The 23,887-nt window shown below is 39.0% G+C and overlaps 1 protein-coding gene across 1 annotated transcript in view; it reads right to left on the bottom strand.

The window, feature by feature from the left end:
• The window catches only part of LOC134226600 (elongation of very long chain fatty acids protein 7), a 164,894-nt gene that overhangs the window by 48,814 nt on the left and 92,193 nt on the right, over window positions 1–23,887 (bottom strand). The window contains exon 2 of the mRNA XM_062707475.1: window positions 1,327–1,397. Coding sequence (XP_062563459.1) covers window positions 1,327–1,387 — 61 coding nt within the window. The 5' untranslated portion in view covers window positions 1,388–1,397. The remainder of the gene's footprint in view (window positions 1–1,326; window positions 1,398–23,887) is intronic.

Here is a 23,887-nt window from a genome sequence, read left to right as displayed (position 1 = left end):
AACCTCCTTTCAAGAGCCTCCTTGATTTAAGCAGGGAGTTAATTTGATGCAATCCAGCAGCAACCATCAATGTGACGAGGGCAATTTCTTGTTCCGATGAAGCGTTAATTGGGAGTAAAGTACTTATGTTTTCGTCGAAAGGCCGCGTCAAATCAGGAAGATTGTAATCAAAACACCGACGGTGACAATTATGTCGGATTCCAGGGCTTGATTGTAAATCTGTGATATGGTCGCGAGAAATATTAGAGGGAACAAATAAAGGACTTACGGGGGGAATTTCCGAAGTATTTTTTGAAGAAAATTTTGGAAGAATTTCAGGAGAAATTGATGGAAGTATTGGGATAAAAACTCCGTAGGAATTGCTAGGCGAGTTCTCGGATAAAAAAAATGACCTCCTATCCGGAATAAAGTCTCGTGGTATTTTCAAGCAATTCTTGGATGAATTTCCGAATAAATTCATAGAGGAAATTATGTGAAATTTTCTTGAGTATTTCCGGTAAGGATTTCCGGCAGAATTTGCCTTTAATTCTTATTTTTTCGACAATGGGACGCAAGGGTACCTCAAGTTCCATAGAACACCTATAGTTTTTTAAACACTGTATGTTAAGCTGTGAATCGCAAATTCTCAACGCCTGCACCCTCCACTATATACGAATCCACGGAGCCGTCCGACAAAAAAAAGTTGAAAAAATGAGCAATCCTTATTAGGAAGCTCCTATCTTTCTCATCGAAATCGACCCCCTTTCGTCAGTGACCATCAGTCATCCCGGTCCTGCGTTTGATCTTACAGTCTTCCGCAGAAATTTTGAGCTACGTTTTTGGAAATGGGTTTGAGGTTTTTCTCTGTGATCGAAACTCGAATAACAGCAGGAATTCGACAGGAGGTTTCATTATTATCATTGTATGTTCAGGGCTGAAAGCAAAAGTAACCCATGACGATCGGTTCAACTCTGTGTAGCAGGTTGGGGTAGCTGTTCATCGCATCTTCCAGCAATGAAATAATAATTTATGCGACTGCCAACAATATTATGATTCGAGCGCATGTCTAGCTCCAGCCAAGACTTACTCACTCAAGGGAAACCTCCAACCAAGACAAACTGCTACGAGGCCAAGCTCAAACATGAACGAACTCCTACAAGAGCAATTTTAAACGAAAACAATAAATCTTCCAAGTTTGGTACTACTGAATGATGAAATAACCCTTTCCAAAACAAAGCTTTCATATTTGAAATGAGATATTTAACCCAATGACTTAGTATGAATCCTTGCATAGACTAAAAGTCTTGTCCCATCTCTTAAAACATTCAAATTCAAGGTCAAACTTACCGCTTTTATTGTCCATTAGATCTCTGTACCAATCGTACATATCTGTGAGTATGAACGCCATCTTGTGTGATCTGAAAATGAATGGAAAAAAGTGTGAAAATTAGTACCGGTTAGTAAATCATCACCAAAACAAATCGTACGACAAGCAACAACAGCCATGTACTACTAAATTATCGCACATTGGCATAACAGCACACAAACTGCTCCTAACATAAATCACAGCGGGTTTTACAAGCCGTCTCCGTGTCGAACCACATATCGCCAGCCCCTCGCACATAACCGTTATAAGAAAACAAACCCATCAATCAATCGATCACCATCGCGATACTGATGCCGGAATGGCGGCCATTAGTTCATAGTCACAAAACCCTCGGCCACCGGCACAACGATCAATGGTCCGCCGCCTCCACGCTGCTGCCGGTGTTGGATGCGTTTCCGCATCGGTGGCTACTGTCGCGTCGGTGTCTTCGGTGCCACTTGCACCGGTTTTCCAGCAATTGCGAAATTATCGTACCGCATATTTTAAATAGCACGCGTCATGATATTTTATAAACATCACAACTGGACACCGCACGACTATTTCAAACGGTCAAATTCCATTCTAGCAATTCAGTCAATCTGGTTCGAAACTGAGATAGTCTCCGGTCGTTTCTGTTACGTCATATTCATACCGCTCCATCATCGATCGGTCGATCGAGGGCAAAGTACATTCCTTCGTCTCTCTCGCTACTGGTATTACCACCAGCAACAATTTCTCTCCAAGCCGGGTGCACTCATCACTCTCGATCGGCGCGGAGCTACTTTCCGTTAGTAGGTCATGATCAAATCGTCGGGCAAAAAGAAAGGTTTCCGTCTGGCCCCCTTTCCGTTTGCCCGGATCCGCGATAACCACACTGCGATGTTCACACGATCTCTCGCGGTCACTCTCCTCTTCGTCTGATGTCTTACCACTCGCGTTTCGGTGTCGAACACTCGACACACCGACCGTGGCGTGGCTTCTGCGACAATGCTGTTATTACCATTTAGCATATCAACTCGGTCGGTAGCCGGTCGTCGGAGAGACCTCTCCGCACTACTGATACCTCACGGTAGCAGCCGGGCAGTCAGTTAGGGGACAAACGCATCGGACCCCGCAAACAGTCCCCGGGCGCGTGTATGCGTACGAGAAATATGCGAATAATCGTCGAATTATGCAATGCAGTGCGCGGTTTGTCCTTCACTTGTCAACTTTTACTTTCGACGATCATCGAGGAACGACGTGAACGATCAGTAGGCAAGCAGCCGGCGGTGTTAAGTGCGATGTTTTTCTGAATGAAATTCGGAGATGCCGGCAGTCAGTGGGGAACGATTGGATGTAATTTGTCAATGCCCATTGGGTACTTGGGGGGTTTCATGGGTTTAGATGGTTTTTGCTATGCAAGACAGCTTAGCATTAATGCAGTCGAACAAAGCGATTTCGGTCATGTGCTTATGAAAAGTAGTGGAAAAAATGACATCTGTCCCAATTTGCAATCTGAAAAAGGAACATCAAATCATGCAATGGGGTTCACTTTTGTTTCTTAAGATAAATTTGACCCACGAGTTCTGATTTAGGTTCTGATCTAATCTTTAAAGCTTAAATTGATTTTTGAAAAAAAAAAATGCTGACCAAAGTTTGCCCAAGAAATCAATTTCCAATCCTATTGTAGATTTACACGAACATCATTTATGTTGCTTGTGGGTAAACGAAAGCAATTTTCAGACTTCCGGAAAAAAATAGAATTCCAAAAACATTTGCTTGGATTAAGTCTGACTTTATAGCGAATATTCTGTAATTGCTTGGGAAATGTTCTATAAGAATTTAAAAAAGATTATTCTAGAACATCTATGGAGCTTTCTTCTATGAATCCTTCAGTATTACAATCAGAAATTATTTTAGACTTGCTTGTAAAATTTGTTTTAAAATCCAACGGGATTTTTTTTAGAAATTCCTCCTGAATTCTTTTTGAAAATTCTCCAATAGTTTTCAGAATTTTATTTGAGAATTCCTCCAGGTGGTTCATTAGTTCACACATTTCATGGAACATCCGTTCAAGAATCTATCTGCAAAAATCTCCATTGCGATTTCCTTCTAGAATTTCTTAAATAGATCCTTTAAAAATTGCTTCATGAAACCTTTTAGGAATTCCAGGGGGCTGGGAGTGAGTTTGGTGAGTTTTGTGAAATTTCAGAACGATTATCGAGTTGAATTTCCGAAGGAATTCCTGGAGTAACTACCGCAGGAATTCCTGGAGGAATTTTCGCAGGAATTCCTGGAGGAACTCCTGGAGGAATTCCTGGGGGAACTTCCGGAGGAATTCCTGGGGGAACTTCCGGAGGAATTCCTGGAGAACCTTCCGGAGGAATTCCTGGAGGAATCCCTGGAGGAACTTCCGGAGAAATTTCGGGAGCAACTTCGGAAGGTATTTCGGGAGCAACTTCCGGAGGAATTTCGGGAGCAACTTCCGGGGAAATTTCGGGAGCAACTTCCGGAGAAATTTCGGGAGCAACTTCCGGAGGAATTTCGGGAGCAACTTCCGGAGGAATTTCGAGAGCAACTTCCGGAGGAATTTCGGGAGCAACTTCCGGAGGAATTTCGGGAGAAACTTCTGGAGGAATTTTGGTAGCAACTTCTGGAGGAATTTCGGGAGCAACTTCCAGAGGAATTTCGAGAGCAACTTGAGGAGGAATTTCGGGAGCAATTTCCGGAGGAATTTCGGGAGCAACTTCCGGAAGAATTTCGGGAGCAACTTCCGGAGGAATTTCGGGAGCAACTTCCGGAAGAATATCGAGAGCAACTTCCGGAGGAATTTCGGGAGAAACATCTGGAGGAATTTCGGGAGCAACTTCCGGAGGAATTTCGGGAGCAACTTCCGGAGGAATTTCGGGAGAAACTTCTGGAGGAATTTCGGGAGCAACTTCCGGAGCAATTTCGGGAGCAACTTCCGGAGGAATTTCGGAAGCAACTTCCGGAGGAATTTCGGGAGCAACTTCCGGAGGAATTCCTGAAGGAACTTCTGGAGGAATTCCTGGAGGAACTTCAGGAGGAATTCCTGGAGGAACTTAAGGAGGAACTTCCGGAGGAATTCCAGGAGAAACTTCCGAAGGAATTCCTGGAGGAACTTCCGGAGGAATTCCTGGAGAAACTTCCGGAGGAATTCCTGGAGCAACTTCCGGAGGAATTCCTGGAGGAACTTCCGGAGGAATTCCTGGATGAACTTCCGGAGGAATTGCTGGAGGAACTTCCGGAGGAATTGCTGGAGGAACTTCCGGAGGAATTGCTGGAGGAACTTCCGGAGGAATTCCTGGAGGAACTTCCAGAGGAATTCCTGGAGGAACTTCCGGAGGAATTCCTGGAAGAACTTCCGGAGGAATTGCTGGAGGAACTTCCGGAGGAATTCCTGGAGGAACTTTCGAAGGAACATCCGGAGGAATTCTTGGAGGAACTTCTGGAGGAATTCCTTGAGGAACTTCCGGAGGAATTCTTGGAGGAACTTCCGGAGGAATTCCTGGAGGAACTTCTGGAGGAATTACTTGAGGAACTTCCGGAGAATTCCTGGAGGAACTTCCGGAGGAATTTCTGGAGAAACTTGCGGGGGAATTCCTGGAGAAACTTCCGGAGGAATTCCTGTAGGAACTTCCGGAAAAATTCCTGGAGAAACTTCCGGAGAAATTCCTGTAGGAAATTCCCGAATGGAAAGCCCGCATGGAAAATTTCAGCTCAATCGGTCTTCGTTAGGGGTTTGACCACAGCGCTCAAAGTTTGACTTTCTTGAAACACTTCCGAAGGAATTCCTGAAGAAACTTCCGGAGAAATTCCTGGAGGAACTTCCGGAGGAATTCCTGGAGGAACTTCCGGAGGAATTCCTGAAGGAACTTCCGGCGGAATACCTGGAGGAACTTCCGGAGGAATTACTGGAGGAACTTCCGGAGGAATTACTGGAGGAACTTCCGGAGGAATTCCTGGAGGAACTTCCGGAGGAATTCCTGGAGGAACTTCCGGAGGAATTCCTGAAGGAACTTCCGGAGGAATTTCTGGAGGAACTTCCGGAGGAATTCCTGGAGGAGCTTCCGGAGGAATTCCTGGAGGAACTTCCGGAGGAATTCCTGGAGGAACTTCCGGAGGAATTCCTGGAGGAACTTCCGGAGGAATTCCTTGAGGAACTTCCGGAGGAATTTCTGGAGGAATTTCCGGAGGAATTCCTGGAGGAACTTCCGAAGGAACTTCCGGTGAAATTCCTGGAGGAACTTCCAGTGGAATTCCTGGAGGAACTTTCGAAGGAATTTCTGGAGGAACTTCCGAAGGAATTCCTGGAGGAACTTCCGAAGGAATTCCTGGAGGAACTTCCGAAGGAATTCCTGGAGGAACTTCCGAAGGAATTCCTGGATGAACTTCCGAAGGAATTCCTGGAGGAACTTCCGAATGAACTCCTGGAGGAACTTCCGGAGGAATTCCTGGAGGAACTTCCGAAGGAATTGCTGGAAGAACTTCCGAAGAAATTCCTGGAGGAACTTCCGAAGGAATTCCTGGAGGAACTTCCGAATGAACTTCTGGAGGAACTTCCTAAGGAATTCCTGGAGGAACTTCCGAAGGAATTGCTGGAGGAACTTCGGAAGGAATTCCTGGAAGAACTTCCGGAGAAATTCCTGGAGGAACTTCCGGAGGGATTCCTAGAGTAACAACCGGAAGAATTCGTGGGCAAACTTCCGAAGAAATTCCTGGAGGAACTTCCGGGGGAATTCCTAGTATAGGTGTTCGCTGGTCCGAAAATTGGCGGCGGCGGCGTTTGTCAGAATTTTGGTCGGTGGCGGCAGCGTTCTCGGCGTCACGCCGAAAGCTATTTCAACATGCGGCGGCGTGAATCGGAGTGGATATTTCTACACGTTCGTTTCTTTAAAAAAAATCTGCAAAAATCTGATGAACTTCTCCCGAAAATTCTCTAAGCTTCTTCAAAATATTCATTTGGAAATTATTTTTGGATTTTCCATGACAACTACTTTAAAGTTTTGAGAATTCTTTGGAATTTCCAAGAAATCACTTTGGAATTTCAAAGCAAAATTATTTGTTATCTCCGTGTGATTTTTTTTCGAATTTCCATGAAAAATTCTTCATATTTTTTACGAAAAATAGTTTCAAGTTTTTACAAGAAACGACCAAACGACCAATGTCGACCAAAAAAAACCTTTTTAGCCAAAAGATTTTTCGGACAAATAGACATTCGGACGTTTTTGGTCGTATGTTCATTTCGGCTAAATAAAATTTTCGGTTGGAGGGGTTCTTGCCTAAAGGTTTGTTCGGCCAAATGACCCCACGTATCGTTTGGCCGAAAGTTATTCGGCGTAGAACCATTTTTTCGAATGACACTTGGTTGAATAACACGTTAGGCCGAAAGTCATCTTGCCAAATTCCATTAGTCCGAAAAGGTATTAGGTCGAAAATGGTTTGACCGAAAATGACATTAGGCCAGTCGACAAGTATCTGAAAGGCCCATTCAGTCGAACTGGTCATTTGACCAAGAAGTTGTTTGCCCCAACAGTTCATTTGGCCCCAACAGCTCAAAATGTTCGTTTGGCCGAAAAAGTCATTTAACCGAATAGATCATATGGCCGAAAATGCCGTTTGGTAGAAATCGTCGTTTGACAGAAAGACCCTTTTGGCTCGAAAATGTCCTTTCAGCAAAACAACCATTTCGGCTAAACGGATTTTTCTACAAAATGACCTATTCGGCTAAACGGCCTTTTGGCAAAATGACCAATTCAGCGACACTTTCGGCCGAATGACCATCTTGTCAAAATGACGCTATCTGCCACACGACCATTTCAGTCAATTGAGCTATTCGGCCAGTCTGTTTTTGTTTTTCAGCCAAAGGAGCTGATCGATCAAATGACCAATCTCGACAAAATATTTTTAGACTAGATGGGCTTCAGCCAAATGGTTTGTTTGGTCAAACGACATATTAGGCCAAACAACTTTCAGCCTTACCAACAAACAATTTTAAATATATAAGCTTTAGAGGACTTTTTTTGATGATATAAGCGCTTTCTTCTTCTTCTTCTTCTTCTTCTTCTTATTGGCATTACATCCCCACACTGGGACAAAGCCGCCTCGCAGCTTAGTGTTCATTGAGCACTTCCACAGTTATTAACTGCGAGGTTTCTAAGCCAAGTTACCATTTTTGCATTCGTATATCATGAGGCTAGCACGATGATACTTTTATGCCCAGGGAAGTCGAGACAATTTCCAACCCGAAAATTGCCTAGACCGGCACCGGGAATCGAACCCAGCCATGGTCTTGCTTTGTAGCCGCGCGTCTTACCGCACGGCTAAGGAGGGCCCCTATATAAGCGCTTTATTCATCTCCAATGTTTATTGTGTTGTGGTTTTCGGCAAAATGGCTTTCTGCCAAAAGACTCTTCTGCGTTCAGAAACTCCATTTCTACGATATTTTTTTTTGATTTCAACGAAGATCTTTTGAAATTTCCATTCGAAATTTTCTAACGAGAAATTGTGTTAAATTTTGAAGGAAATCATTGGTAATTCCCCGAAAAAATCTCCAGGGTTCTAACGTGATGTTAAAAAGAATCGACTGAGACAATAAAACGAGATACATTTTTTACGGAAAAGGTCAATTGGAAAAATCTACAGCAGTTCCACTGAAACTTCGGAATTTCCAAGGAAAATAATGAGGACGCGGTGGCGCACACCTCTACCTGGAGGAACCTTCGGAGGAATTTCTGGACGATCTTCCGGCGGAGAAATTTCCGGATGAATCCCTGTGCACCTTGTCTCTCCTACGAAGAAGTTCGAAGTTAGTTCTTGTGCCAACCAGGTTTTTTATGTGACGGGCATTCCGGACCCAACGAAGAACAACTTATGAAAGGTATTGGATTCGTTATTCGGGACGATGCGGATCAGTGCTGAGATTTTCATTTTCATTGAGCAAAGTCACGATTTATTTACAGTACGATACATTTATCTCTCTCACTTTCATAGAAAACATAAACAATGAAAGCAATTTCGCCAAAATTTCATAGATTTTTATTTCATGGAAGAGCATTATAGTATCGTAAGCAAGCTATATCTGCTTCAATTATGCAATAATGTTATCATAATAATCATAATCAACTTACATTTTAGATCACCATTGCAATCACTCAGTATAGTATTTATCTTTTAACTACGTATTTTATATATGCAATATATTGCGAAGAATGTTTGCAATTCATGAAAATGTCCGGCTTCTGTTTGATTCAAACCTCGGACATCGGCGGGATTGGGTTCATATTTCGGACACAAAGATTCAAACTTCGGACATCTGATTACACAGTACCGGGAAGAATAATTTAAAACAATTCTAACTGCATAGCTCAGACTGTGTTTTAATCATTTCGTCGCAATGTTTTAACATGTCTTATTAGAATGTAACTATACTAAAACAAACTAAAAGTATTAGTCTTTCCGATCCAGCTTGACGAAACATCTCGATGAAATATTTCAGAAAATTTCCCATACGAATTGAAGCGTCCATGTCGAAATTTGATTATCCACGGTAAACATTCCCATCATGGGCGTTTGCCAAAACGGTCTACGAAAACGTGTCCAAAGCGTTTGCCGAAGTCCCGTAATCCCTGCTGTACTTAATTTTTTTTTAACGACTCACTATTCCAAATAGTAGACGATATGAAATGCGACAGAACATCATACCTTCCGAGTGTAGCAGACGATCGATAACATTACTCGATGGTCTGCTGATAATGGCCTCACTCTCACTCAATGTGCAGAAAAGAAAGCACATCAGCATTTAGCGCCAAATATATCCTGTTGAATCAACGTATTTAGCCAACGGAGTGCCATTGAAGAAGGTATCCGTAACACGTGACCTGGGTGACACTTACTTGAGCTTTAATCCACGCGTCGAAATGATTGTATGCAATGGGGCTCGACTATACCAAAGTTCTTGAAGGGAAATTGTGAACAAATCTACAAAAAGATCGCCTTCTTCAAGTTCATAAAACGAGAGGTACAACAACGTGAACATCTTTTCGGGCCTTTCGAAATTCAAATGGATAGTCTGAAATTAGCTTATAATGTGACATATCTACAGATAATGCTTAAAGATGTTAAGCAATGAATATAATACAGAATAAATACAAGAAACCCTACGCGTATTCCATCCTAAATTCTTCCTTTCATTACATTTTGCGTGTGCGAGAAATCGATGATTGATTTTAAATGACCAATAACAATCCATTGTTCGTAGGAATTCTTGATCTGGAGAGATCTGGAGGAAAAGATCTGCTTTGGGAAAAAACAAAGCACGAAGATACCTTGGAAATTTCGCACATTTCGTTGTGTTCACATTTTTTCATGATTTATTCATGTTCATCCCAAGTGACTGCGTGGCACACAAAATTCCAAAAGATGTGACAACCAAAACGATGATAAAACTTAGTTCATTCGACTAATTTGTTTCCCTTTTGCATTTGATAATTGTAAAAGGAAATCTGTCGGTTTTCTGAACAAGTGAAGCGAGCTGCATAAAACAAAGTTCTGATTTTTAAATAAAAATCAATTGGAATTCATATCTTCGTTATACACAACTGCTTTATTTGACAACAAACCACAAGTTTCATTCTCAAATTGTGGAATATTAAGTCGCTTACAGCTGCTAAAAACTATAAACATTTATCGATCATCAATTCGCAAGCTCGTTAAAACCAATAGCCACCAAAATTCCGCAAACTTTGATGATCTATAAAATTACATTCCATGGCCCGAACTGTGCTACTCTAAGGTCAGCGGCACCCACTTGCTTGTTTACGCTATCTACGGAAGACTTTGGAAGAAAGATAATAAAGAAAGGAAGATAACGAGTCCACTAAAGATAGCGGTTGATATGAACCGAGATGAAACCTGTCCGGAGCTCGAAAACGATGCATATAAATCTAATGTTCACAACCAATTGGACATGGAAATATGTCGTGCGGGGTTACGATTGGAATTTCGCATGTTTTGATCGCTTGTGAATATGCAATGCCGTAGCAGTTTGGGCTTACCCAAAGATTTTTGGAGTGGTAAAGTTAGTATTGTTTACAAATTTCATGAACAAACATTCATTCCCAAAAAAAAACTTGTTTTATAGATTGGCGTGTAGTTCACCGAGATATTACCTACAAATAATTTGTAACAAAAATTCTTGAAGTGTACTACTTTCAAATGTTCAATAAAATAAATTCACATTTTGATTTGTTAAGTTTCTTTCCAAATAGAGCAGCTGTGCCGTAGTAAGACACATTTAGCAATAGCGACGCTGTTGAAGAACTTTGACCATCACAAAAACGAGCAATGGGTAATGTTTTCAACATAACCGCGAGTAGACGTAGGACTTGTATAAACGTAACATATTTACATTTAATTTTAATTTAATTCAATTTAATTCAAATTCAATTTAATTTAATTTAAATTTAATTTTACTTTTAACTTTTGGATCTATAGAGTTTGATTAATCATATATAATTAATCACCTATAATTATAGGTATTAATATTGGAAACGACAACTTCCATGCAGTGTAGAATTATTAGCAATTTGTTTATTCAAAACTTCTGGAAATAAAACTAATAATTAAATGATATGGAAATGCTAATATCATCTTCCAAACTTGGACGTACATGTTCATGATAGCATTAGAGGCGAAAGTATAGAATTGATAGTTCCGTTAGGATACGGCAGGCATGAAGAATGTTTTTATAGAAGTCCATTTGAAAGCGAGCGGAGGGCAATATTTGTGATGGCACATATCGCACGACCTTCCTTCTGCCAAGCTCCCGTATGAAGGGGGAGGGAAGAATATCAGTGTGGAAGCTGATATATCTCCACTCCAATAATTAAATACATAATTAGAATTGCTTTGTTTCTAATTATTAAGCCCTTTTTTACTCAAGCAAATGTAGGGCATCTATAGATTTCTTATTGATGATAGTATTTGAAGTTTAAAAATTTTATTTATAAGACTTCCAGACTTGGGCAAAATGTGCTATTTTAGGGGAACTGTCCCGTTTTCCAAACAAAGAAATACAGCACCAATTTCGATGCTTCTTTTTGCTAACATGCGTGCTTACTGCTGAAAAAAATCACAACAATAAGAAACAAGTCAAGGAGCAGTAACCCTACTAAAATAGAGGAGGTACTGCTAATACGTCAACGAAAAATTATTAGATATGTTGATCCCAAACTCCGAGTCTACGTCAAGTTTAATAATACAATTTCTCAGAAAATGAAAAACAAAAAATAAGATAAAGTTTATTTAAATATTCTTCTGGAAATTATTGTTTACGGACTTTTTTAAAACATTTACATGTAAGACAGCAAAATTTTCTAATCTAAAATGGATATTAACACTATTGCTGATTGTGCATCTTTAATTGCTAATGCCTTTTGCAAATAAATGAAAGTAATTATTTTAATCGAATTTTTATTTTCATCAGCGTACTTATTTTCTAGGGAATCAGAACTGTTATAGTATAACCATGTTTCAATGTACGTGTGGTTCAGTACCAAGCACAACTACATATGGTCAGTCATATGACATGACTCATACCCATCCCGGGATCATATGGATTATGAAACCCATCACCTGGATGAGCAGACCAAATCTCTCTAACTTTATTCTTCCTCATCCACCACCGCTGCCCTCGCTGCCACAGCCATCATCGGCCTGTAGCCATGAACCCCGAGCGATGCGATGGGCGATTGCATCCATCGCAACCGACACCACTGCATCCGACCATCATCAAGCACAGAATGACAAAAAAATGCGCCCACTGCTTTTATGCATATTCGCAGACCCACCCACCGGCAGTTCTACCGCTGGTGACTGTATGCTGTCGCTGTGTAGGTAAACACAGCGAACGAACGAACGAACGAAACGAAAAATGCGGGAGCAAAAAGCACGTCAGTACGCGCTGCTGTCACAAATTGTAATGACTCGCACACGGCAGGCACTGCTTCTTTTATACACAAAGAAAATCTTCCGGTAGACCCGAACATACCGTGACATACCGCATTCTGATGTCCGTGTTAGGAATGCACGGGATTGGTTACATATGAAATTTTGACTGGCTTTGACAAGAATTGAAATTCTCAGTAGCTGATCGTTAATAATCTTAAGTTTCAATAAAATAGGTAAAATGGTGGAGAGTGTCCAAGTCGATTGATATATAATTCTTAAAAATCCATCGAAAGATAAAGGCGATAGAAACGTTCAAAATCTTCCCTTCCAGCGTAACGCTCTCGATTTCCAAAAATCTAAATGACACCCAGTATAGTAAAGAAAGACGTAAGTCCTACGTCAAAAACCTCCAGTCATCATTGCGTACTTTGCCCAAATGCGGTTCCAGATTTTCCCAAACTTTCCTCCATTCATCAGCCGTTCAAAGTCTGCATGGCTACAACTCTGTTCCCATTAGCACCCGAACTATGTACTAGCGGAATATGCTAATCAAATTAGCAAATGAGCAACGGGAACTATCGGAAAATGGCACAAACGGGTTTCAACTTAGTTGTCAATAAAGTAAAATGATGAGATCTTAGTTACCGCCCTGAAACGATTCTGGGGTACAATGCAATAAAGACTTACGTAGCTTTGCATTGTAGTTGCGACTGATAGACTAATTGTTGTTTAACAAATCTGATCAGTGTCGAAAACTTCATAAATAATTTTGAAAATTTTGAGATCTGATATTCTCCGTAAGACAATCCAGAATATCGTTCGAGCTGTAAACCGGTTCCACTAGATGTTTGTTTCGAAACTACTTGCTGAGACGATCGGTCGCCTGATAGTTTCGAATAAATTTACAGAAACACCATTATCAATAGTTTGTCGCAGTTCTATAAAAAGTTTGCGATCAAGCCGACCTTACCGCGCGTCAAAGCGATAGGAATTTTACATCTTCGGCTTAGCCTTTCCAATGGCAGCTAATAATTCACAGTCATTTGTCCGGCAATTCTGTCAGCGAAACCGCCACCCAGGGTAATGACCTTCCTCGCGATATCACGGTTCATAGCCAGATTTCTTTTTTATTTATTCAGTTTTGCTTTCGGCGTGAAATCTTTTGACACGTGTTGTTCTTTGGATGGACGCAAATGACGAGCTTTGGGAAGTGATTGACGTTCTAAGCATTACCAGCCTGAAAAGACAAACCGATGACGATGCGTTGAGCAGGATGTTTGCCCAGATTCATCGACCGAACAATTGCGCTCGAAGCTAGTAAGTGATTTGCATTTCTCTACGGCGCACAGTGACCGGTTGAATAGCAAAGCTTCGATATATTTGTTCAAGGTGATTGCACTTGGTGGTCTCATTTTAAAAAAAATCTATCAAATACAAATTAGCTTAAGTTTGATGTTTTTGGAAAATTAAATATAACCTTGTAAAAGTGATCACGAGTTGAAACAATTATCAAAACTAACACTGAATAACGGATAATACTCGAGTTTGATCGTGCTTTAAATATACTTATGAAGTGATCAGCTATGTGATGATATCCATAAGCTAAAAAGCTGTATACCGCAATGCAACTTAGATCAAGTTTGTGTTGATAAACGATTGAAATCGTGCATTTTTATGCGATGTGGGAGAGAATATCAATAAAAAAAAAAACTGTTCAACGACACGAGCATTCCATCCACACCGTCACATTATCCATTGTGTAAGGAAGACAGAAAAGCTTGATCGTGGAGGTTTAAGTCATGGTGGTCGCGTCTCTGTGCAGTTGGATTTTTTGTCGTACGGTGTTAATTAACTGCTCGTTCCACACAAGTTACCATCCGTTTAGAATGTTTATTGAAAAGGAGAGAACCGAAATGGTGTAAGTGACATATTGGTTGAAAATTCAGTTGAGTATGATGCCAAGCTACTAATATAATAACTAAATTAATCAGAGTGACTGTGATTTGTGTAAAACTTGAATGGCAATAAAAATGTTGAAAAATATTCCAGCTTTTTAACTCGTAAAAAAGTTTAAGTCACTTACACCTTTTTGCTTGTAACCCCGTCATACGGAAATACTAAACGGCTAGCCACTCTCTATTATTTTTTTTCTTCAGAGAACTGAATGCGAGAAATAGGATCGTTTTTTTTCTATGAGAGCTGAAGTTACAAAAAAGCTCCAACCCAAGATAAGAAATAACAAATTTTATCAATAAATTGTCAGATCTCACTGCTGCTAAAAAAAAATCAGTGATACTGAATCTACTCAATTACTCCAATCTTCCGATAGTATATCTGGAAATTTTTAAGAACTGTGGGAAAAGCAACGCATGTTGATTAAATTCGAACTTGCAGCGTTGCATAAGCATCGAAATCAGATTGCATTTGAAATGGAATTAAATTAGAATTGAAATGGATTTGAATAGACATACCTACACACAAAATTGAATTCAATTTATTATATAATAGAATGGACTTGGATTTGCATTAGACATGATCTAGATTAAATTTGGAATGAGTTTGGATTGAATTTGATTTCGAAGTGGATTAAATGTACAATGAGTTTGGATTGGACATAGATTTAAACTTTCAACTTTTGATTGAAACTGCATTTTGATTGAGTTAAGTTTTGATTTGAATTGTATTTTAATTGAAAATAAATTTGGATGGAAATAAATCAAAATTGGTTTGAAATCGGATCGGATTTGGATTGGGTTAGATCTGGATAGAATTAGGATTAAATAAGGAATAGGGCCCTCCTTAGCCGTGCGGTAAGACGCGGTAAGACGCGCGGCTACAAAGCAAGACCATGCTGAGGGTGGCTGGGTTTGATTCCCGGTGCCGGTCTAGGCAATTTTCGGATTGGAAATTGTCTCGACTTCCCTGTTCATAAAAGTATCATCGTGTTAGCCTCATGATATACGAATGCAAAAATGGTAACTTGGCTTAGAAACCTCGCAGTTAATAACTGTGTAAGTGCTTAATGAACACTAAGCTGCGAGGCGGATCTGTCCCGGTGTGGGGATGTAATGCCAATAAGAAGAAGAAGAAGAAGGAATAGGTACAAGTTGAATTTAATTCAAGCTGGACCTGAATTGTCTTTGAGTATGATTTGGATGTTAATTGATAAAGATTTGATTCGATTGGATTTAAGAAGCATTTGAATCAAATTTAAATCGGATTAGATGATTAAAATTTGGGAACATTTACTTTAGATTGAAATTGGATTCTGGAATGAAATCAGATGGAACTCAACATGGATTGGATTTGAATTGAATTTGAATTAGATTTTGATGCTGTTCATTTAATTTGCATTAAATAATTAAATGTGTGGGCTTCGTGGCCGTGCGGTTAGCGACGTCAATCGTCTAGACGCATGGGCTATGGGGCGACGGTTTGATTCCCGCTCCGGTAAGGAGGAAACTTTTCGTGATCGAAAAATTCTCTATCGGACCACTTGGATTTGAATAAGATTTAGATTGGATAAGACTTAGATTTTATTTGGATTTTGATTAGAATTTCATTGGATTTAAATTGGATTTGGGTTATATTTGGAATGGAATGGATTGGATTTGGATTGGAGTTGGCTTAGATTTATATTGGATTTGGATTTAGATTGGATTTAAATTGCGATTGGATTGGATTTGGGTTATATTTGGATTGGAATGGATTGGATTTGGATTGGATTTGGATTGGATTTGGATTGGATTTGGATTAGATTTGGATTGGATTTGGATTGGATTTGGATTGGATTTGGATTAGATTTGGATTGGATTTGGTTTGGATTTGGACTGGATTTGGATTGGGCTTGGATTGGATTTGGATTGTATTTTTATTGTATTTGGATTATATTTGGATTGGATTTTGATTGGATTTTAATTGGATTTTGATTTGGATTTGGATTGGATTTGGATTGGATTTGGATAGGATTTGCATTGGATTTGCATTGGATTTGGATTGGATTTGGATTGGATTTTGATTGGATTTGGATTGGATTTGGATTTGGATTGGATTTGGATTGGATTGGATTGGTTTGGATTGGTTTGGATTGGTTTGGTTTGGATTGGATTTGGATTGGTTTGGATTGGTTTTGATTGAATTGGTTTGGATTGGATTGGTTTTGATTAGATTTTGATTAGATTTGGATTGAATTTGGATTGGTTTGGATTGGTTTGGATTGGTTTGGATTGTATTTGGATTGGTTTGGATTGGTTTGGATTGGTTTGGATTTGATTTGGTTTGATTTGGATTGGTTTGGATTGGTTTGGGTTGGTTTGGATTGGTTTGGATTGGTTTGGATTGGTTTGGATTGGTTTGGATTGGTTTGGAATGGTTTGGATTGGTTTGGATTGGTTTGGATTGGTTTGGATTGGTTTAGATTGGTTTGGATTGGTTTGGATTGGTTTGGATTGGTTTGGATTGGTTTGGATTGGTTTGGTTGGTTTGGATTGGTTTGGTTGGTTTGGATTGGATTTGGATTGGATTTGGATTGGATTTGGATTGGATTTGGATAGGATTTGCATTGGATTTGGATTGGATTTGGATTGGATTTTGATTGAATTGGATTTGGATTGGATTTGGATTGGATTTGGATAGGATTTTGATTGAACTGGATTTGGATTGGATTGGATTTTTATTAGATTTGGATTAGATTTGGATTGAATTTGGATTGGATTTGGATTGGATTTGGATTGAATTGGATTTGGATTGGATTTGGATTGGATTTTGATTGGATTTGGATTGGATTTGGATTGAATTTGGATTGAATTTGGATTGAATTTGGATTGAATTTGGATTGAATTTGAATTGGATTTGGATTGGATTTGGATTGGATTTGGATTGGATTTGGATTGGATTTGGATTGGATTTGGATTGGATTTGGATTGGATTTGGATTTGGATTGGATTTTGATTGAATTGGATTTGGATTGGATTGGATTTTGATTAGATTTTGATTAGATTTGGATTGAATTTGGATTGGATTTGGATTGGATTTGGATTGGATTTGGATTGGATTTGGATTGGATTTGGATTGGATTTGGATTGGATTTGGATTGGATTTGGATTGGATTTGGATTGGGTTTTGGGTAGGTTTGGATTGGTTTGGATTGGTTTGGATTGAATTTGGATTGGTTTGAATTGGTTTGGATTGGTTTGGATTGGTTTGGATTGGTTTGGAATGGATTTGGATTGGTTTGGATTGGTTTGGATTGGTTTGGATTGGATTTAGATTGGTTTGGATTGGTTTGGATTGGTTTGGATTATATTTGGATTAGATTTGAATTGGATGTGGATTGGATTTGGATTGGATTTGGATTGGATTTGGATTGGATTTGGATTGGATTTGGATTGGATTTGGATTGGATTTGGATTGGATTTGGATTGGATTTGGATTGGATTTGGACTGGATTTGGATTGGATTTGGATTGGATTTGGATTGGAATTGGATTAAACTTGGATTGAAATTGGATTGGATTTGGGTTGGATTGGATTTGGATATGATTCGGGTTGAATCCTCATTGGATTTGAACTGGATTTGGATTAAATTTGGATCGTATTTGAATTGTATTTGGATCGGATTTGGATCGGATTTGGCTTGGATTTGAATTGGATTTGGATTGGATTTGGATTTGGATTGGATTTGGATTGGATTTGGATTTTGGATTCGATTTGGATTGGATTTGGGTTGGATTTGGATTGGATTTGGATTGGATTTGGATTGGATTTGAATTGGATTTGGATTGGATTTGGATTGAATTTGGATTGGATTTGGATTGGATTTGGATTGAATTTGGATTGGATTTGGATTGGTTTGGATTGGTTTGGATTGGTTTGGATTGGTTTGGATTGGTTTGGTTGGTTTGGATTGGTTTGGATTGGATTTGGATTGGTTTGGATTGGTTTGGTTGGTTTGGATTGGTTTGGATTGGTTTGGATTGGTTTGGATTGGTTTGGATTGGTTTGGATTGGTTTGGATTGGTTTGGATTGGATTTGGATTGGTTTGGATTGGATTTGGATTGGTTTGGATTGGATTTGGATTGGATTTTGATTGGTTTGGATTGGTTTCGATTGGTTTGGATTGGATTTGGATTGGTTTGGATTGGTTTGGATTGGTTTGGATTGGTTTTGATTGGATTTGGAATGGTTTGGATTGGTTTGGATTGATTTGGATTGGGTTTGGATTGAATTTGGATTGGATTTGGATTGGATTTGGATTGGATTTGGATTGGATTTGGATTGGATTTGGATTGGATTTGGATTGGATTTGGATTGGATTCTGATTAAATCCTGATTGAATTTGGATTGGATTTGAAATTGATTTGGATTGGATTTGGATTGGATTGGATTTGGATTGGATTTGGATTGGATTTGGATTGGATTTGGATTGGATTTGGATTGGATTTGGATTGGATTGGGATTGGATTTGGATTGGATTTAGATTTGATTTAGATTGGATTTGGATTGGATTTGGATTGGATTTGGATTGGATTTGGATTGGATTTGGATTGAATTTGGATTGGATTTGGATTGAATCCTGATTGAATTTGGATTGGATTTGAAATTGATTTGGATTGAATTTGGCTTGGAATGGATTTGGATTGGATTTGGATTGGATTTGGATTGGATTTGAATTGGATTTGGATTGGATTTGGATTGGATTTGGATTGGATTTGGATTGGATTTGGATTGGATTTGGATTGGATTTGGATTGGATTCTGATTAAATCCTGATTGAATTTGGATTGGATTTGAAATTGATTTGGATTGAATTTGATTTGGATTGGATTTGGATTGGATTTGGACTGGATTTGAATTAGATTTTGATTGGATTTGGATTGGATTTGAATTTGGATTGGATTTGGATTGAAATTGTATTGGGTTTGGATTTAATTTACATTTTATTTTAATTTACATTTGGATTAAATTTCTATTGGATTTGGATTGGATTTTGGTAATACTTGGATTGGAAATAAATTGGATTTATATTTGATTTGGATTGGATTGAATTTGGATTTGATTTGGATTGGATTTGGATTTGGTTTGAAATTGGATTGAATTTAGATTGAATTTGGTTTGGATTTGGATTGGATTTTGATAGGATTCGGATTGGATTCTGATTAAATCCTGATTGAATTTGGATTGGATTTGAAATTGATTTGGATTGAATTTGGCTTGGAATGGATATGGATTGGATTTGGATTGGGTTTGGATTGGATTTGGATTGGATTTGGATTGGATTTGGTTTGGATTTCGATTAAATTTGGATTGGATTTGGAATGGATTTGGTTTTAATTTGGATACGATTTGGACTGGCTTTGGATTAGATTTTGATTGGATTTGGATTTGGTTTGGATTTGATTTGGATACAAAGCCAATCAAATACAATCCAAATCCAATTGAAGTTCAACTAAAATCAAATCAAAATCCTACCCACATTTAATCCAAATCCAATCCAAGTCCAATGATTTGGATTTGATTTTGATTGGATTGGATTTGGATTGGTTTGGGATTTGGAATGGTTTTGGTTTAATTTGGATACGATTTGGACTGGCTTTGGAATAGATTTTGATTGGATTTGGATTTGGTTTGGATTTGATTTGGATACAAAGCCAATCAAATACAATCCAAATCCAATCGAAGTCCTGCTCAAATCAAATCAAAATCCTACCCACATTTAATCCAAATCCAATCCAAGTCCTATGATTTAGATTAGATTTGGATTGGATTTGGATACGATTTGGACTGGCTTTGGATTAGATTTTGATTGAATTTGGATTTGATTTGTATACAAAGTCAATCAAATACAATCCAAATCCAATCCAAGCCCAATCCAAATCTATCTCAAATCAAATCCTAACCAAACCATATCCAATCTAAATCCCAAATCCCAAATTTGATTCAAATCCAATATAAATCAAATCAAAATCTAAAGCAAAGCACGTCTAAAACCATTCCCACTCTTACCAAAATCTAATCCAAGTTCAACCCAAATCCAATTTAAATCGTATTCAAATCTAATCCTAATAAAATCCTAATTCAATCTAAATCAAATCCGAATCCAAATACAATCCAAATCAAATCCAAATCTATATCTATTCCAGTTCCATTCCAATTATAATCCATACTCAATCCAAATCCAATCCAAAATTGATCCAAATCTAATCTAAATCCAAACCAAATCTAATTCCAATCAAAACCAAACCCAAAGCAATTTCAAATCCGATTCAACTACAATCAATATCCGAAATCGTAAAGAAATCCAAATCAAATCCAAACCAAATCGAATTGAAATCCAATTCAAATCTAATAATAATCACAATTTTAATCCAATCCAAATTCAATTAAAATCTAATCGAAATCCAGCGCAAATCAAATCCAAATCCAAATAGATTTCTAATGAAATTCAAATACACCCAATTCCAATTCAATTTTAATTGGATAAAAATCCATACCCAAGAAAAATCAAATCCATATTCGATTAATATCTCATCCAAATCCAATTGGGATCGCCTAATCCAAGTCCATTCATTCAGCTTTTCTTTATTTGTTTAATACTGCTCAAGAACCACGTAAATCTCATAGTCCTTGTTTAAAAACTGATTAGAGTCCTGAAGTGACAAGAAAAAAAATCGTCGCGTAAATTTTTTTTAAAAAAAGCTTAAATTTTAAAATTCTTGTAAAAAATTGTTTAGAGACCGAAACAGACGTAAAAAAAATCGTGTTAAATTTGTCAGTGCAAACGCGTAAGAAAGTGTCACAGTGCGTCTAGTGTCAAAGTAAGTGAAGACATGTGAAATGTCATTAGAAAAACCTTTCAATTTTATTTTGGCAATGTAAATGTTCCGAAATTATTCTTCTTCTTCATCAATGGCTCTTCATTTCAACCGGAACTTGGCTGCGTGGAAAGTACCATGGATACACTATGCCCAGGGAATCGAGAATGTTTCCAATCCGAAACATTCTAGACCGGCCTTTGCTCGCCTGGAGACCGATATCAAGAATAGGTAAAGCTTCCTAATTGAAAATATGGAAGAAGATTAAACAAAAAAATCAGATAAATACAAATAGCGGTGATGATGCCTTTTTCGTGCATCATAAAATGTATCGAAAAAATTACATAAGAAAGGTCAAAAAAGCACTTTTTTCCTAAAGATCGCATTTTTTCTATCATTTTGCATGTTTTTGCATTAATACTATGCATTGTAATCATTTTTGAAAAAAAAAATCCCAGGCCGATCGAGCAAATTTTCAATAGAAAACAATGGGACCGCATTCCCCGTCGAATGCAACTTGTTGCAATTAAATCGGGTAATGCTAAGTTCTAAAAAGTGTGTCTACTAAATTTGCACACATACACACACACAAACAGACTTCACCTCGGTTCGTCGAGTTAAGTACATCGGTAAATAACACTATGGGTCTCCGGATCATCTTTCAAAAGTTCATTTTTGTTGTACGAGAAAATGCAAAACAGTCAAAAAGTTATCTGTTTTTATTGCTTATCCATTTTTCATTTGAATCGTCATAAGAAATAATGAAAACTTGATAAAATAATATATTAAAACTTTTAGACAACTACGGCTATAAGACCCTATTTACCGAGAAGATGTTTGAAGATTTGGTGATCGAATCCGATCTTTATTTCTCATCTAATTATACACGCGTGAGGTAAATATTTTGCTTAGGTTTTATCTGGCTACCTCCATCTGTGCCCATCCGGATTGTCGTCGTCAATTGTGGTTCTTTCGCAAACAACGTTATTTGTATACTGACGAACGAAAAAAAAACAAGCACGTACTCACAGTAACGAGTTGAGCAAAACCCAACACGGCAATCGAGTCGATTAGAGGATAATTCTAGCAAGAAATCCTTGTTTGCGGAGAACTTTTTTTTGCCGGCCAACGATAAACGACGACGCCAGATCATTAGTCGACTACTTGTGTTGGCAGGTTCTCGGGAGTAAACACACACGTTGGCTCCACGTGAAAACCTTGAAAGTCAAGTTGGTGGTTTTTGCGCGCACGGGATTCGATCTTGAGAGATTTTTGCCCGAGCAGCGGCAGCTATTATTATTGACCGATCGATCGCCCAACCGCAACCGCGCGATCAGAAGAGCGTTTCATCATCCGGCACTTACGGCAAGTAGTAGGATCATTCTTCGCTGAGATCTAAATGGATGGATGCTGCTGCCGTGTACTTTGGTAAGTCAAACAGAGGCGAGGTGGTTAGATTTGCTTGCTCAGCGCTCGGAAATTGATTAGCGATTCGATGGGAAAACACACTGAACAATGATAATGACGACGATGACCGGCAGGGATTTCAGTAAGGTGCAGTTAACTCAGCTCTGTTGACGTTCAATTTCGGTGACTTGACGATTATTTAATGAACAATTACCGATGGGATTGATCTGAAGCTAATTTCATTTTAGGACGATCATCGAGCAGCAATTGCGTTCGAGTATATGTTCAAGAGGAATAAGTGAGGAAGCTACGGTCATACGATACTGCTCTGACCTCCCAGCTCTGAAAAAAAGTGTAAGACATCGTTCAACAAAACTTTTGAGAAGCCCGGAAGGAATGCGTTTTGTTTTTGTGCACTCAATAAAGCCTTCATTTTTTTAATTAAATCGAGGCAAATCCGTGTTTGTTTTGAATAGTCACTTCATAATGAATGCATGTACAGAGATCCCAGACAACATATCTTCAACAACGAGTTTTCAACCTCACATGAACTATTTTTTTTCGAAAGGAACGGAAGACTTCAGACGAACAAGCGATGAACCTGATTAACTTCCACGTCTTATAACAGCTAACAAATGGAGAAACAAAATTTACCATGCGTTTGAACGATTTGCAAAAATCGCTACATTTCCACAAGGATAAGATGTTTTCGGAATGCCCTTGCTCTGAAAGTCATATGTCAGATCAACACTAGGAAATTCATTACTCTTTACTCTTGGTCTTGGGTTACTCATTCTAATAAGCAGAGGATCTTATCGGCACGTCCGACATCAGTATCGAACCACATCAGCAACGCACTTCGCTTTCGTTCGACGCGTTCCTTCATCTTGCACCGGCACGGGGCGATGGTGTTGCGATTTGCGCTGTTGCAGTGGCAGCAGTGGGTACATACTCGGCCAAACCGGGCAAGACCCAGACCAAAAACGATGACGACAGTCCAGTCAGTTTGCTTGCGTTGTGATGTAACTCCTTGGTATGCGAGTCCAGCCAGCCAGCGTGTTCGCGAGCCGGACGATTGCGACGATATTGCCTCGTACTATGGCGGTGTGTGGGGTGAGGGGACATGATTTCATTGTGAGAGTGCGCGTGCGCCGGTGGATTCCGATTTACCATCCTTGATTGTTTTGTACTCACTGCTCAACAGGAGGTTCCCAATCTTATGAAGGGTACGTACAGGTGGAAATGTCAATACGAAAATGTACGACAGAAGCACCCCTACGACCTTAACATCAGTTGGTCTGTATAATTTTCCTGAGTTCGACTCATACGTAGGCCAAGTGGAAATGGTTGTAAGTAGTATCGTGGGATAACAC

This window comes from Armigeres subalbatus, chromosome 1 (assembly GCF_024139115.2).
Source record: "Armigeres subalbatus isolate Guangzhou_Male chromosome 1, GZ_Asu_2, whole genome shotgun sequence".
Taxonomy (NCBI): Eukaryota; Metazoa; Arthropoda; class Insecta; order Diptera; family Culicidae; genus Armigeres; species Armigeres subalbatus.
The sequence above is the reverse complement of the archived record's forward strand: the minus strand, read 5'-3'. Positions and strand labels throughout refer to the sequence as shown.